The sequence below is a fragment of the Aphelocoma coerulescens genome, chromosome 29 (genome assembly GCF_041296385.1).
Source record: "Aphelocoma coerulescens isolate FSJ_1873_10779 chromosome 29, UR_Acoe_1.0, whole genome shotgun sequence".
NCBI lineage: Eukaryota > Metazoa > Chordata > Aves > Passeriformes > Corvidae > Aphelocoma > Aphelocoma coerulescens.
In genome coordinates this window covers 3370709-3384725 of record NC_091042.1, presented here as the reverse complement: position 1 = coordinate 3384725, position 14017 = coordinate 3370709, and the positions used below count along the sequence as shown (strand labels likewise).

At 66.2% G+C, this 14017-nt stretch overlaps 4 protein-coding genes across 6 annotated transcripts; 2 read left to right on the top strand and 2 right to left on the bottom strand.

The window, feature by feature from the left end:
* Positions 1-199: 199 nt before the first annotated feature.
* On the top strand, positions 200-2397 carry MYG1 (MYG1 exonuclease). The gene is made up of 7 exons (XM_068997696.1): positions 200-412; positions 746-858; positions 938-1097; positions 1251-1400; positions 1485-1607; positions 1830-2011; positions 2089-2397. The coding sequence occupies exons 1-7, from the start codon at positions 215-217 to the stop codon at positions 2267-2269; spliced, it is 1107 nt and encodes a 368-aa protein (XP_068853797.1). The 5' UTR covers positions 200-214; the 3' UTR covers positions 2270-2397.
* On the top strand, positions 2317-6208 carry LOC138100026 (uncharacterized). Its single transcript, XM_068997695.1, is given in 3 exon segments — positions 2317-2649; positions 2651-3173; positions 5907-6208. Coding segments are annotated over 3 exon segments (1008 nt in total). The 3' UTR covers positions 6059-6208.
* On the bottom strand, positions 3911-10445 carry AAAS (aladin WD repeat nucleoporin). Of its 3 annotated transcripts, XM_068997694.1 has the most exons (18): positions 10388-10445; positions 10063-10198; positions 9376-9503; positions 9245-9300; positions 9031-9122; positions 8696-8742; positions 8197-8295; positions 7786-7935; positions 7446-7589; positions 7216-7336; positions 6938-7062; positions 6689-6749; positions 6215-6305; positions 5734-5827; positions 5552-5619; positions 5365-5446; positions 4919-5003; positions 3911-4141 (listed from the first exon to the last, which is right to left on the bottom strand). In XM_068997694.1, exons 2-18 carry the CDS (start codon positions 10183-10185, stop codon positions 4007-4009), a joined length of 1701 nt encoding a protein of 566 aa, XP_068853795.1. In that variant the 5' UTR covers positions 10186-10198; positions 10388-10445; the 3' UTR covers positions 3911-4006. The 3 variants fall into 3 exon arrangements, with proteins under 3 accessions (XP_068853795.1, XP_068853793.1, XP_068853794.1); XM_068997692.1 differs by lacking the exon at positions 7786-7935; XM_068997693.1 differs by lacking the exons at positions 7786-7935; positions 10388-10445 and adding an exon at positions 10340-10365.
* Positions 10446-13013: 2568 nt separating this feature from the next.
* SP7 (Sp7 transcription factor) lies at positions 13014-14017 on the bottom strand. Its single transcript, XM_068997737.1, has one exon. The coding sequence runs from the start codon at positions 14001-14003 to the stop codon at positions 13014-13016; it is 990 nt and encodes a 329-aa protein (XP_068853838.1). The 5' UTR covers positions 14004-14017.

Below are 14017 nucleotides of genomic sequence, written 5' to 3'. Positions count from 1 at the left end.
CCCTGTGTCCGTGTCCCCGTGTCCCCGTGTCCCCGTGTCCCCGTGTCCGTGTCCCGTGTCCCTGTGTCCGTGTCCGTGTCCCCGTGTCCCTGTCCCCCTGTCCCAGTCCCGGCCGCCAGGGGGCGTTCGCCACACCCAACCGCGGGAAGAAATTGGCGGGAAGGGCGCGGCTGCCGTGGGCGTGGCCCCGCGGGGGCGTGGCCTCCCCGCCGCCATGCGCAGTGCGGCGCGCGCCGCCCGGCTCGTGGCCATGGCCGCTACCGGGACCGGGACCGGGGCAGGGACCGGGACAGGGACCGGGCACAAGCGGCCGCACCCCGAGCCCGCCGCCCGCATCGGCACCCACGACGGCACCTTCCACTGCGACGAGGCGCTGGCGTGCTTCCTGCTGCGCCTTCTGCCCCGCTACCGGGTACGGCTCCGCCGCGCCCCGCGCGCGGCGGCACCGGGAGCGCGCCCGGCTCGGGATCCCGCCCGGGGCATGGACGGGACAGGGGCACTGTCCCACATGGGGCCACCTTTGAGACCCCGGAGACATCTGGGGACACTCGAGCCCACCCAGCGGCCGCCCTTCTGTCCCCGGTCCCATCTCGGGCTCACTGTTCTGTCCTCAGTCCCCTCTCGGGGTCCCACCGGGGGTCACCCTTATCTCCCCCACCCCTTCCTCGGGGTCCGTCGTCAGCAGGAGCCGCTCCCGGCGGGTCCCCGGTGGCGCTGGGGACCCTCACCCCGCTGTCCCCCGCAGGACGCGGAGATCGTGCGGACGCGGGACCCGCAGCGCCTGGCCCTCTGTGACGTGGTGGTGGACGTGGGGGGCGAGTACGACCCGGGGCGGCACCGCTACGACCACCATCAGAGGTGAGCCCCCCCCCCCCGAGGACAGCGGCGTCCCTGGGGGTCCCTGGGGGTCCCTGGGGTGACGGCGTGGCCCCCGCAGGTCCTTCACAGAGTCCATGCGGAGCCTGCGGCCGGACAAGCCCTGGAGCACGAAGCTGAGCAGCGCCGGGCTCGTCTATTGTCACTTCGGGTCGCAGATCCTCGCGGGGCTCCTGGGGCAGCCCGAGGACGGGCCCGTGGTCACAGCGCTCTATGACAAGGTGACAGGGGGTCTGTCACCCTGCCAGGGTCACAGCTCTGCCCAGGGCTTGTCCTTGGTGGGGAAAGGGGACAGTTTGTGGTAGATGCTGGAGCAGTTGGGCTTTCAGCCAGGCTGAGCTCTGCTGTCCCCTCACTGTCACTGTTGTCCCCAGCTGTACGAGAACTTCGTGGAGGAGATCGACGCCATAGACAACGGGATCGCGCCGGCAGCGGGGGAGCCGCGCTACGCCCTGAGCACCACCCTGAGTGTGCGCGTGGGGCACCTGAACCCCCGCTGGAATGACCCCGACCAGGACACCGAGGTGGGGACAGCCCCTGCGGCCCCTGGGGACACCCAGCTTGGGAACACCCCACTCGGGGACACCGCTGACCCCCGGTGTCCCCAGGCGGGGTTCAGGCGAGCCATGGAGCTGGTGGGCAGTGAGTTCCTGGAGCGGCTGGACTTCTACCACCGGGCCTGGCTGCCCGCGCGGGCGCTGGTGGAAGAGGCCGTCTGGCGCCGCTTTGAGGTAACGCCGAGCCAGGCCGGGGGGAGTCTGGAATTTTGGGGGAAATTGGGGTGTGGGGAGGCCAAATCCCCTCGGTGGAAAGCTCCTGGGGGGCCTTTGCACCCCATACCCTACGTGGCCCCTGTGTCCCCGCAGGAGGGGACTCTGAGCTTTTGGGGACACCGAGTCCAGGGTGGTTTTGGGAGTCACCCCCCATGTCCCCAGCGTGTCCCCCCCCCACAGGTGGACACCAGCGGGCAGATCCTGGAGCTGTCCCAGGGTGGCTGTCCCTGGAAGGAGCACCTCTTCCAGCTGGAGCGGGAGCTGGAGCTGCCCAGGCCACTCCAGCTCGTGCTGTTCCTCGACCGGGGCGGGCAGTGGCGGGTGCAGAGTGTCCCCACAGCCCCCCACAGCTTCCAGAGCCGGTGAGACTCCTCCCCTGACCCTGCCACTGCCCCCCGTGGGGCTGGGGTCACTCTGAACCCACCCTGTTTCCCCACAGGCTCCCCTTGCCCGAGGCCTGGCGGGGACTCCGGGACAAGGCGCTGTCTGAGCTGGCCGGAATTCCCGGCTGCGTCTTTGTCCATGCCAGTGGCTTCATCGGGGGGAACTGCACGCGGGAGGGGGCCTTGGAGATGGCCCGGAGGACACTGGAGCTTGGGGGTGGCACAGAGAGCACATGAGCCCCCTCCCCAGTGGGGTCACCCTGAAAGGGACCTCCTGGCCCGGTATGGGGTTCCAGGGATGCTGCAGGGACCATTCCCACTTGGATCCCAGCCTCTCCGAGGGATCTGCTGTGCTGGTGGGGGGGAGCAGCCCCTCCCGGGGATCTCAGAGCCCCCACTGCCCGTGCTGGGCAGGTGCCAGCCCAGCCAGAGACTTTTTGGCTCTGTTTCTCGGGAGTTTCTCCCCGTTCCTGTCACGTCCCTGCGCCGAGGCGCTGCCAGCACCAGTAAAATCCAGTGCGTGCCCAGTGGATTCGCTGTTGGGGGGATTCAGGGGGTCCCGGGGGGGTCTGCATGTGACACTGAGGGGTTGCTGTGAGTCAGTGACAGCCGCGACCCCCCACCCCAAGAACGGGGACAGCAGCAGTGCCACCCCCCCGCTGCCACCACCATGATCCCTCTTGTCACCAGCACCGAGGGGGGGTCACGGCGCGTCCCCTCCCACCCCCGTTATTCCCGGGGCCATGCGGGCGGCCGGGCTGCTCCTGCTGCTGCTGGGGCTGCCCCAGCACCTCCGGGGGGGTTCCCGGTGCCCCGGGGAGGCTCTGCCGGCGCCGGGCCCCCCCGGCGGCCGCAATGAGACGCTGGGGAGGGGCGTGGGGCCCGCGCGGGCCCCTGACGTGGCCGTGCTGGTGGCCGTGGGGGGGTGGCTGGGGGCTGTTCTTCTCTGCGTGCGCCGCTTTGTGCGGCGGAGCCGGGAGGAGACGTGGCTGCAGCTGCGGTACCTGCGGGCACTGCCTGGCCCCGGGGAACGGCGACGCGAGGAGGAGGAGCCGCTCAGCAGCGGCCCCGGAGGTGGCACCGGGAGCCAACCGGGCCGGCCCGAGGGGTGAAGCCCCCCAGGCCTGCCCCAGCAGCTGCGGTGGGTTTGGAACCTGCGGTACCCCTGGATCATCCCTGGATCCCCCTGAGTCACCCCGGATCCCCCTGGATTTCCCCAGGGTCACTCCGGGATCCTGCCCGGCCCCAGGGAGGGGCTGGACGCTGCTGGGGGAGGGGAGGGTCTCCCCCTAGCTCAGGGGAGAATTTTGGGGGTCCTGGGGCTGTTGGGGTGGGGGGAGAGCAGCGACCTCACACATTCCCCATCCTCCCTGCCAGCACAGCGTAATCCTGGGATTAAGGGTGTGTAATCCCAGGATTTATGTGCTGCCACCCCAGCATTCCCATTAATCCTCTCTCTGGGGGGGTCCAGCTGCTGCCTCCACCCTGCGGGGCTGGGGGGGGCTCACATGGGGCAGCATGAGCACCCCGGGGCCCCCAGGGCTGGGGGTTTGGGGACCCACAGAGGGTTTGGTTCACTTTGGGGAGTTTTAGTTTGCTTTTGTCCAGCCTCAGGGCAAAACGTGGGGATTGTATGTGTGGCCAAAAACCCCCCCAACCCCTTCAGCCAACACCATTCCCCAAAACGGGGCTCTTTGACCCCAAAAGAGCAGCCCTGGTCCATGGGCTGCAGTTGGGATCACACCAATAGGTTCTGCGAGTTCACTCTGACCTCTTTGTGACCCCAAAAACCAACTCTGGACCCCCCCCAGATCCACAGGACTTCCTGAATTCACCCCCAAAAATCTTCCAGCCCCATCAGGGCGAGGAGAGGAGACAGAGGGAAAATTCACCTTTAATCAGGGCAGGAGCAGCACCATGAGACCCTGAGCAGATGTGGGGGATCCTGGAGGGAGGGGAGGCCCCAGGCTGGGGTCAGAGCTCAGAGAAGAGTGGCTGCTCCCTCACACTGCCCACCACGGGCACGGGGCTGCGGCGGGGGCTGGCACGGGGCTCCAGGGCGCTGACGAAGAAAAAGGGGATGTGGGAGATCCTCCCCGAGGACCAGCACTGCAGGGGAGAGAGGGCAGGGCAGGGGTGAGTGTCCAAACAGCACAGAAATGGGAAAAATCCTTTGGGATCGAGTCACCCAGGCCTTGTCACCAAGTGCTGCCATGTCCAGGCTCTGCTTTAATGCCCCCAGTGATGGGGACTCCCCTGCCAGCCCATTGCAATGTCCAGTTCCCCCTTTCTGGGAAGAAATTCTTCCTAAAACCCGCCCCAAACTTCCCCTGGCTGTGTCCCCTTGTCCCGCTACTGGGAGCAGAGACCTCCCCAGGCTGCCCCCTCCTGTCAGGGAGTTACAGAAAGTGATGAAGTCCCCCCTGAGGCTCCTTTTCCCCAGGCTGAGCCCCTTCCCCAGCTCCCTCAGCCCCCCTGAGCTCCAGACCCTTCCCCAGTTCTGTTCTCTTCCCTGGACATGCCCTAGATCCCAAAATCCTTCCTAAATTGGGGGATCCAGACCTGGACACAACACTCGAGGTGTGGCGACGGAGAGAAACAATCTCCTGGTCCTGCTGGCCACACCATCCCTCAGCCAGGCCAGGATCCTACTGGACTTCTTGGCCACCTGGGCACTCCTGGCTCATGTCCAGCTGCTGTCCCTCAGTCCCTCCGGGTCCCTTTCTGCCTGGCCACTGTTCAGCCCCTCTGTCCCCACCCTGTGGTGCTGCAGGGGGTCGTTGTTACCAAAGTCGGGACCCAATCCTTGGAACCCTCCCATGGCTCACCCCGATCCCAGCCCCTTCCCAGTGCCACCAGTGTCCCCTGGGACTGGGAGGGACTCACCACAGTCAGGAGGGCACCCCGAGGGAAGCAGGGGTGGAAGGAGATGAGTTGGGGCCGGGCACCGCGCTCACCCCGCACGAAGCCGCTGTAGGGTGAGGGAACAGCCAGGGTTATGGATGGGAAAACACCACATTCCCAGGGAACTGGGGGTGTTTGGGATCTAAAGGGATGCACTGGGAAAGGACAACCCAAAGCCAAGGGGGTGAGGTGGGGAGGGGACAGCGTGGCCAAAGCACATCTGGGGGTGAAGCAGTGACTGGGACTGAAGGAGGAGCACAGCGGAAGAGCTGTTCCCCATCACATCCTGGGGGTTAATGGCATTCAGTGAACCCAAACCTATCCCAGATCTGCTGCAGTGAGCCCCAAACCCACCCCAAACGCATCGCAATGAACCCAAACCCCCCTGCACTGAACCCAAACCCACCCCAAGCCCCACCCCAGCGTACCAGGGCAGGAGCTCGAAGACGGGGCTGTTGCGGGTGCGGAACACGGCGACGGCCGTCTGGCTGCCCGGACCCTCGGGGTGTCCTGTGGGGGGGACAGCAGCAGGGAAGCTCTCCCTTGTCCCTGTGTCCCTTTTCCCTGCTGGCAGCAGGATTCCCAGGCACAACCCGGGAATGGGGCAGGACTGACCTCTGATGATCACTGCCAGCCTCTCCCCAGTGGGGTCCCAGACCATGGAATGGACCTCTCCTCCAATCCTGGAACAGCACAGGTCCCCAAAATCAGGAGGCAGAGACCCCCAGGGTGTCCCCAGCAGCAAGGGGCAGCTGCCAGGAGGTGCAGGGACCCCCCTGTGTCCCAGCCAGACTCACCTCTCCTCCCCGTAGAGGGTCTCGAAGGTGGTCTCAGACAGGTCTGCCACGATTGAGGCCGTTTTGGAGCCTCCCACTTGGCCCTGCATCTCCCCTGAAAGGGATAAATCCACACTCCATAAATCCCACTGGATTTCCCAGGTTGTTGTTAATTTATCCATTCCTCAGAGCAGCTGTGCTGGTGTCCCAGGAGTGGCTGGGATGGAGGACAAGGGACAGCAAGCACCGGGACCCCCAAGCTGGCCCTGGACCCAGTGGAGTCTCCCTGAAATCCCTTCAAGACCCCACAACTGTGACTGAGAGTGAGGAGCAACATGAGGAGTAAAAAATCCTGAATTCCAGATCCCATGCTTGGAGACCCCCAAAACACCCCCACCGTGTCCCAGCTCTCTGCTACCGTCCCAACTCCTCACCCCAGAGCTGTGGGGTCATTTGGGAACCCTCTCCCAGCCCTTGGGAAGCTCCAGGTGGACAAACTCACCCCGGTACTCGGAGAAGGACAAGGAGTAGATGACGAACTCGCCCAGCACAGTGAAGAGCAGCCGGCTGCCATCGGGGCTCCAGCACCCAGTCTGTGGGACAGTGTCACCCCTGTCACCCCAGCCCCCACAGCCAGCCCAGGGAGGGCACGGCTGCCATGGCATCTCCTGGAACCAGCTGGGAATGGAGGATTTTAATAAAGACCCCCAGGTGTCCCCAGGAGGTGACATCTGCTCTGCACGGTGCAGTTCAGGTTGGATATTGGGAAGATTTCCACATAATTAGGGAAAATTTCCACAATTTCCTTGGGCTGAAGTGGAGTCCCCGCTCCTGGAGGGATTTAAAAGCCACAAGGATGTGGCACTTGGGGACACGGGTCAGTGGAGGCCTTGGCAGGGCCAGGGGTTGGACTGGGTGGTGCCAGAGGGCTTTTCCAGCCTAAACGATTCCCTGGGTGGGGAACATCCCATCCTACCTGGCAGCGTCCCCTGATCGTGGGCCAGCGCTCACACGTCCACATCTGGGCCTCCCACACCCTGCAGGAGACGGGATTTAGGGAGCAGAATTCCTGGGAATTTGCTCCAATCCTGCTGCTCTGGGAATCCACGATGTCCAACCCCATCACCCATCAACTCCCCGCTCTGTCCCCACAACAGGAACGGGAGCAGGGAGGAGATTTGGGATCCAGATCCAGATTTTTTTAGAGTGAGGATGAGAAGCTCACCGGAACACAGCTGAGGGGGTGGCTGCCAGCACCTTGCTGCCATCGGGGGACCAGGCCAAGTAGGTGACACCACCACCCCCAAACCACTGCAGCTGGACACAGCTCTCGGTGGACACATCCCACACCTGGAAGAGGGAACAAGGAGGACGGTGGTGACACAGGGATTAGGGAACACAGTGTGATGATTTCAGGTCCAGGTGAAATCCCAGAGCTGCCTCTGGGGAGCACCACTGACGTCCAGCCCGAGTGTCCCTTGGTGTCCCCAGGAGAGCCCTCACCAGCATGGCCGTGTCCACCGGTGATGCCGAGAGCAGCCGCTCCCCACTGGGCGCCCAGGCCAGGCTGGTGACAGGGCTGTGCCCGGGGTAGGACAGCACCTGGGCACAGCCAGAGGAGGGTCTGGAAAAGAGGGAGAAGCCACCAGGATTTGGGATTTGCTGGCAGGATGGGTGGTGGTGTCCCAAAGCCACCTGGCGAGGTGACAACAGCCAGGAAGGGGTGGTGTCACCTCGTGGAGAGGGAGGTGGGGTCCAGGTGCCACACGAGGACGCAGCTCTGGCAGGCCACAGCCAGGATGGAGGCACAGAGCGGCTTCCAGGCCATGGCGGCCACATTCCTCTGCAGGCGGTGCTTCAGCGAGGGCACGGTGGCACTGCCGAGAGGGGACAGGTGGCACAGAGGGAGATGTGGGGGTGACAGCCCTGGTGCAGCCACAGTGTCCCCTGCCAGCTCTGACCACAGTGAGGGGGGACAGCAGGGTGGGGAGGAGGGTGCCCTGCTGTGCCCTACTTCTCAAGGAGGGGACAGGAATTCCCAGCCAGGTGACACCGGAGCGAGCCAGGGCACACCTGGTGTGACTGAGCCGAGCTGTCCCCAGCCCGGACAGGGCCCGGGCTGGCCGGAAATCCCAGCTTGGGGACACCTGGGGGGGCTGCAGGAGCAGCCGGCAGAGTCTTCTCCTGAGCAGGGACTGGCATTCCCTGGGGGAGCAGGGAGACCTGGGGGAGAGAGGACACTCAGCCCGTGTCCCCCCGGCTCTGTCACCACCCCCAAGGCTGGGTGACCCCCAGGGTGTCCCCAGAGCTACAGAGTAGGCAGGGAAAGGAAAGGCAAAGCTCTTCATGCTTGGGGGAGAGCTGGGAAGGAGCAGGGAGGGCTGGATGGGAGCCCAGGTGGCCCCGGTGGGCGAGGAGGCCACGGGCAGCAGGACCAGGGCAGTGCCCACCCCGGGCTACCCAAACCCCGGGACAAAACCCCACCTGTTGGAGTTATAGACACGGATGGAATCGTCCAGAAGAGCTACGGCGAATTTGTTGGTGTGGGGGTGCCAGGCGAAGGCCCGGACGGTGCAGCCAGCCCTGGAGGGGGGACAGGGCAGGGTGAGACCCCCCAGCACCCCCTGCGCTGGCAAAGACCCTTCTCAGAGTCCCCAGAGAAGTAAAACTTCTTTTTTGCTGCTCGACAGGACCATTTTCTTTGAGAAATTCCCCATTTCTGGGAATTCTTTACAGGGCTCTGCTGAGGGGATAGTGACCACAGCCTGGGGCTGGAATTGGAAGGAATTTTCCAGGATCTGATCTCCTCTAACCCTGATCTCTCTCTGACCAAGGCACACAAACCAGGGCAGCCAGAGCCAGTGGGGAAGTATTTGCCTTTAATGGCTGAGCCCACCCAAATGGGGCCATCCTGTCCTTGTACCCCCATCCCCAGGGGGGTCCCAGACACCACCACAGTGATTTTTGGACACCCAGGACTCACCAGTCCACGGCCTGGGAGAAGGCTGCGATCATGTCCTCACTGGTCAGCTGCAGGGGAGAGAACACTGAGCTGGCAGCAAGCATCCCCAGTGTCCAGCCCTTTTTCCCTCTCCCCCCACCTGGATTTGGGCCCCTCTTGGAGCACTTTGCTGCTCAAACACCTTCCCAGTGTCCATTTTCCACCGGTGGAGGAAGGAGTAGCACCTGGAGCTGGGCATCACCAGGAGCAGCATCGTGGGAGGGTTTTCAGTGGGGAAGGGACCACCCTCCACCCCAAACCGCTGCTCCCCTTGCCCCTGCCTCCCCCAGCAGCAGGGATCAGGCTGAAGGACTCACGGAGAGGTGTGGGAACAGGGATCCGTGCAGCGAGGACAGCCAGCGGCACACGGCCAGCGCATGGCTCGAGCCCGTCCGCAGCCACTGCAGCCCTGGGGGGACAAAGGACCCTCAGCGTCCCTGCCAGCACTACAGGCAACACGGGCAGGGACAGCACAGCACAGCAAAAGCATCCCAGCGAGACCCAGGAGATCTCCAGGCAGCCCACACTCACCCTCCTCCTCGGCACTGGCGAGCTCCCTGAGCAGCCCACAGAGCCCGGCATCACGCCTGTGGCGAGAGCGTGATCACCTCCTGTCCCCCTGCCCGTCTTGGGGGCAGATCTGGGGACAGCGGGGGACTCACCAGGCGCTGAGGCAGCGCTTCCAGAGGGACTCGCGGTGGTGGATGAACGGCGGGCGGGCGCTGGGCTCCAGGCGGCCGTGAGCCTTGAGGGGCTCCTTGGGCAGGCTCAGCACGGGCAGGTCGGGCACCTGCAGCACCCACAGCACCCCTGAGCCCGGGGGCAAAGGGACCCCTGCCCCAGAGCAAGGGGCAAACGGCGATGGGAGGAAAGAAGGGGCACAAGGAGGGGCGAAGGAACAGCCTGAGGGTGCCTGGAGGAGGAGAGACCCCAGCAGAGGGGACCGAGCTCCAGACACAGCTGCGGGGGACAAATGTGGCACCTACAAGGCTGGCACGGCTCTGGTAGCAAGGGGGACTTCCCTGGCTTGGGGGGTCTCACCCGGCTCTGAGGAGGGGATGGATGGGAAGGAGGGGATGGATGGGAAGGAGGGGATGGATGGGAAGGAGGGGCTCGCCCGGCCCTGGGGGTCTCACCCGGCTCTGAGGGGAGGATGGATGGGAAGGAGGGGCTCGCCCGGCCCTGGGGGTCTCACCCGGCTCTGAGGGGGGGATGGATGGGAAGGAGGGGATGGATGGGAAGGAGGGGCTCGCCCGGCCCTGGGGGTCTCACCCGGCTCTGAGGGGAGGATGGATGGGAAGGAGGGGATGGATGGGAAGGAGGGGCTCGCCCGGCCCTGGGGGTCTCACCTGGCTCTGGAAGGCCAGCGGGAGCTGCTCGCTGAGGCGGCCGCAGACCAGGGCGTTGTTGAACTCGTACAGGGTGACATCCCCAGGGGGAGGCGGCGGCGGGAACAGCCCCAAGGAGCACATGACGGTGCCGAGCCTGGGGGCGAGACCGGGGTGGGGGGCGACAGCTGAAATCTCCAGCGTCCTCGGGATGCTTCCGCTGGCCCCGCCGCCCCTCACCCGCTCACAGCCCCCGGTGCCCCGCGGTTTTCCCCCGGTGGCCCTGGCTCCCCCTCACCCGCTCCCCGCCCTGAGCCCCCGGCGCCGCCATCTTGGCTCCCCTCACCCCTGCCCGCTCCCGGTTCGCGCCAATCGCCGCCGCGCGCCACACTCGCGGCCTTGGGAGCGTGGGGGGGGGGGGAATTAAAAGGGCCGAGGCTCGCGGAGGAAAAGCGCGGGGCCCTCACTGGGGGAAGACGCCGCCCTCCGCGATTTTCCTCCGCAGAGGAGAGGGAATCTTAGCGTGCCCTGAAAATACGCTCTCCTCCGGTGACTTAGTGGCTCTCCGGTAGTAACGGGGACTGATAAAAGTGAGGGCCACATTGCTGTCGTTGCCCCTTTAAGAAAGGCGGGGCCCTCCTCTGGAGGGGCGGGGCGGCGGCCCGTGCGGCCGGCGGGTCACGTGGTGTCCGAGCGGGGCTGCTCCGGGAGCGGGGACGGGATGGGGACGCCCGCGACACCCCCGCGACACCCCCGCGTCCTGCGGGCACCCCCGCGTCCCGCACCCCCCTGTCCCGCGGGTACCCCCGGTCCCGCACCCCCTCGTGGGTTCCCGGGGCATCCCGGTGTCCTGCGCTGCCGTGTCCGCAGTGCTGCCTCCCCCGGTGTCCCCTCTGGCGGGTGCCCGTGTCCCTTCTCCCCGTGTCCCCTGGGTGCCGCTCCCGCCGGGTGCCCCCTCCTTGGCTGGCCCCCAGCCCCTCTCCCGGGGCTCCCGGTTTTCTGGTGTTTATCTCCGTGTTTTCCTTAGCGGCCGCAAGAGTTATTTTAATTTTCTCAGGATATTAAATAAAGGCGGCGGGGGGAGCTGCGGCGGGGGGCCCCACATTCCTCGCCCGTTACGGAGCGAGCGGGGTTCGATAGGAGACGACGATTTGGGATGGCGCCGACATCAGAGGCACCGCAGGGCTGGCGTGGCCTCGTGGCGTCCCCCGGACCGCCCCAAACCCGGCCCTGATGGGGCAGCGAGACGGGAAAAAAGCCGATGGTGGCGGAGGGGGGGGTCCCCGGTGGGGTTGGGGGGGGTTGCTGGATGGGGCTGGGCTCTGTGGTTTGGGAGGCTCCGGGCGGTCGAGCCCTCGGTGGCCGCCGGGCCGGGGTTTGGCTCGGGGACGTGGCTCGGTGCCCTGCTTGGCACCGGCCCACCCACGGCGAGCGGCAGCACGGCTGGCGGTTTGGGGGGAAAAACCCCCAAAACGGGCAAATTCGTGTCGGGGAGAGTGTGGCTGGCTTGGGGGCTACGAGAAAAGGTGGCACTGCTACTCTAAATTCCCCCAGGAGCCACCCTGGGGACAGCTCTGCCACGCTCTGTGTGGTGGCACCGAGCTCCGGCCACTCCATTGATGCCTCCGTGCCTCAGTTTCCCCACCCTGTGTCCCCCCTTTCCCTGGGGACAGCTGGGTCCCGGCCAGGTCGTGGCCACGGTGACTCAGGCGGGGCGGGCACGGGGACCTTCTGCCCTCCCTGTCCCCTCCGGGGCCATGGGTGCCAGCAGCTGCCCCCCTGCTTCGTGCTTGGAGCTTGTTTCCGCCTCCTTTTGCCTTTTTCCGTGGCTTTTTGGGTTTTTTTTTCAGGAAAAGCCCCAAACCAGGGCTGAGCACATCAAAGGGCTGGCAGGAGCCCAGGGCATGGGGAGGGGGAGCTCGGGGGGAGCAGAGCGGGGTCCCCGCCAGCCCACAGCGCCCAAAATTGGGGTGTCCTCGGGGACACGTGGCCCCTCTGCGTGCCCAGTGCTGCCACGTGGGCCCTGGGATGTGGCCAGGGGGAAACTGAGGCACGGGGCTGTGCACACACGTGTTCCCATGCACACGTGTGTCTGATGTCCCTGGGAGTGGGGACGCAGCTGTTGGGGACACACATATGCAGGATGAGGCTGGTAGGGGGACAAGTCCCATCGGGCTCCCCAAAAGCAGTCTGAGGGTCCCTGAGGTTGGGGACATGAGGAGGGACATGGGGACAGAGCGGTGTGGGACCGGGGGGACATGGGGGACAGGGAGATGTGGGACTGTGGGGACCACAGGACATGTCCCTACAGGGTCCTGGGGACACGGCTGGGGTCCTGGGAAAGGGGAGAGGGACAGGGGACCGTGGGGATAGGGCACCCTAGGGGTTGAGGACAAGGGGACAGCACAGCTTGTCCCCAACCCCGCTCAGCTCCCGCTACCCCCAGAGAGGGGGGACACAGCAGCCCCGAGCAGGGCCACGTCCGTCCTCCCTCTGTGCCTCAGTTTCCCTCGGAACCCTGCAGGGAGGGGGAAGCTGAGCCCATCCCTGTGATGAAGCCCCCCGGCCTCAGCTGCAGAAGGGGGGCCCAGCTCCACTCTCAATCCTTTTATTGCTTTTTTTCCGGGAGGGGCAGGCAGCTAAAGAGAGGGGGGGGACACGTTACAATAGCACTGATGAACCAGGCTGGGGGAGGGGGGCAAACCCTGTCCCTGAGTGCGGGGGGCTAGGCTTGGGGGGCAAGAAGGTTTGAGAGGGTGGAGGGGAAGACAGAAAAGGGGGGGTATCACCTTGACACCCCCCTGTGAGCCCCAGAGCGCTTGGAGAGCCCCCCCCATAATTTAAGACATAAATTAGAGTGGCTAACGAGGAGCTGGGGAACTGGGGGGGGGGGGAGCGGGGGGGCAGCACCCCGTAATAAATATCCCCAGCGGCGCGGAGGAAGAGGAGGATGAAGACGAAGACTGAAAGGCTCAAATCTCCAACAAACTCCCGGCTTCGGGACTCCCTCCGTCCTTGCCGGGCGAGGCGGGCGGCGGCCGGGGGGACGCGGGGGGCTGCTCGGCGCCGGGGGTCGGCTTGGGGGGACCGGGGTCGGCGTGGGTCTTCTGGTGCTTGCTGAGGTGGTCGCTGCGGGTGAAGCGCTTGCTGCAGAGCAGGCAGGTGAACTTCTTCTCGCGCGTGTGGGTCCGGACGTGGCGCTCCAGCTCGTCGGAGCGGGTGAAGCGCTTCCCGCAGAAGAGCCAGTTGCACACGAAGGGTCGCTCCCCCGTGTGCCAGCGCAGGTGTGCCTTCAGGTGCGAGGCTTTGCCGTACACCTTCCCGCAGCCCGGGATGTGGCAGCTGTGCACCGGCTTCCGCCGCGACCCGCCCGGGCCCCCGAGCCGCTCCAGCTCCTGGCAGTTGGGACAATCGCACGCCGGGCGTCCCCCCAAGGAGCCGCCGCGGGGACCCTTCGGGGTCTCGCCCGGCGTGGGTTTCGGGGTGGGGGGCGCCGCGGGGGTGTTGGTGTACGGAGGGGGGTTCAGAGCGCCGAAATCGGAGCCGTAGGTGGGCAGAGGGGGGCTGAGAGTGGGCTGGCCCTGCAGCGAGCCCTGCAGCCCCTCGGCGCCCGCCGGCCCCCCCAGCCAGCCCCCGTTGGGGTGCACATCCCACCAGGACGGGGCCGCGGGCCCCGAGCCCCCCGGCAGCCCCCCGCCGATGCCGCCCTTGTACCAGGAGCCGTAGGGGTGCGGCATCTCCAGCGAGGGGTACACCCCCGGCAGGCACTCGCTCGGGGGGTGGCCCTTGGCCGCCACCACCACGGGGGCCCCCAGCACCTCCTGGGCGCCGGACGGGGCTGGGAAGGGGTGGCCGAAGGGGCCGTAGTCGGGGCCGTAGGGGCCGGGGGAGGCCTGGGGACTGGCGGACGGCGACAGCAGCCCCGGGGCGCTGGGGAAGGCGGCGGCATAGGAGTCACCCATGGCTGCGGCGGCGG

What these genes read in the sequence shown, in the direction of transcription:
- SP7 (XM_068997737.1), bottom strand. Translation starts at nt 14,003, where the DNA reads ATGGGTGACTCCTATGCCGCCGCCTTCCCCAGCGCCCCGGGGCTGCTG.
- AAAS (XM_068997694.1), bottom strand. Translation starts at nt 10,185, where the DNA reads ATGTGCTCCTTGGGGCTGTTCCCGCCGCCGCCTCCCCCTGGGGATGTC. An exon ending in ACCCCCTCAGCTGTGTTCCG is followed by an intron (nt 6,750 to 6,937) that starts GTGAGCTTCTCA and finishes CGTCTCCTGCAG; the next exon opens with GGTGTGGGAGGCCCAGATGT. An exon ending in CGATCAGGGGACGCTGCCAG is followed by an intron (nt 6,306 to 6,688) that starts GTAGGATGGGAT and finishes ACTGTCCCACAG; the next exon opens with ACTGGGTGCTGGAGCCCCGA.
- MYG1 (XM_068997696.1), top strand. Translation starts at nt 215, where the DNA reads ATGCGCAGTGCGGCGCGCGCCGCCCGGCTCGTGGCCATGGCCGCTACC. An exon ending in CGCTACGACCACCATCAGAG is followed by an intron (nt 859 to 937) that starts GTGAGCCCCCCC and finishes TGGCCCCCGCAG; the next exon opens with GTCCTTCACAGAGTCCATGC. An exon ending in TCACAGCGCTCTATGACAAG is followed by an intron (nt 1,098 to 1,250) that starts GTGACAGGGGGT and finishes TGTTGTCCCCAG; the next exon opens with CTGTACGAGAACTTCGTGGA.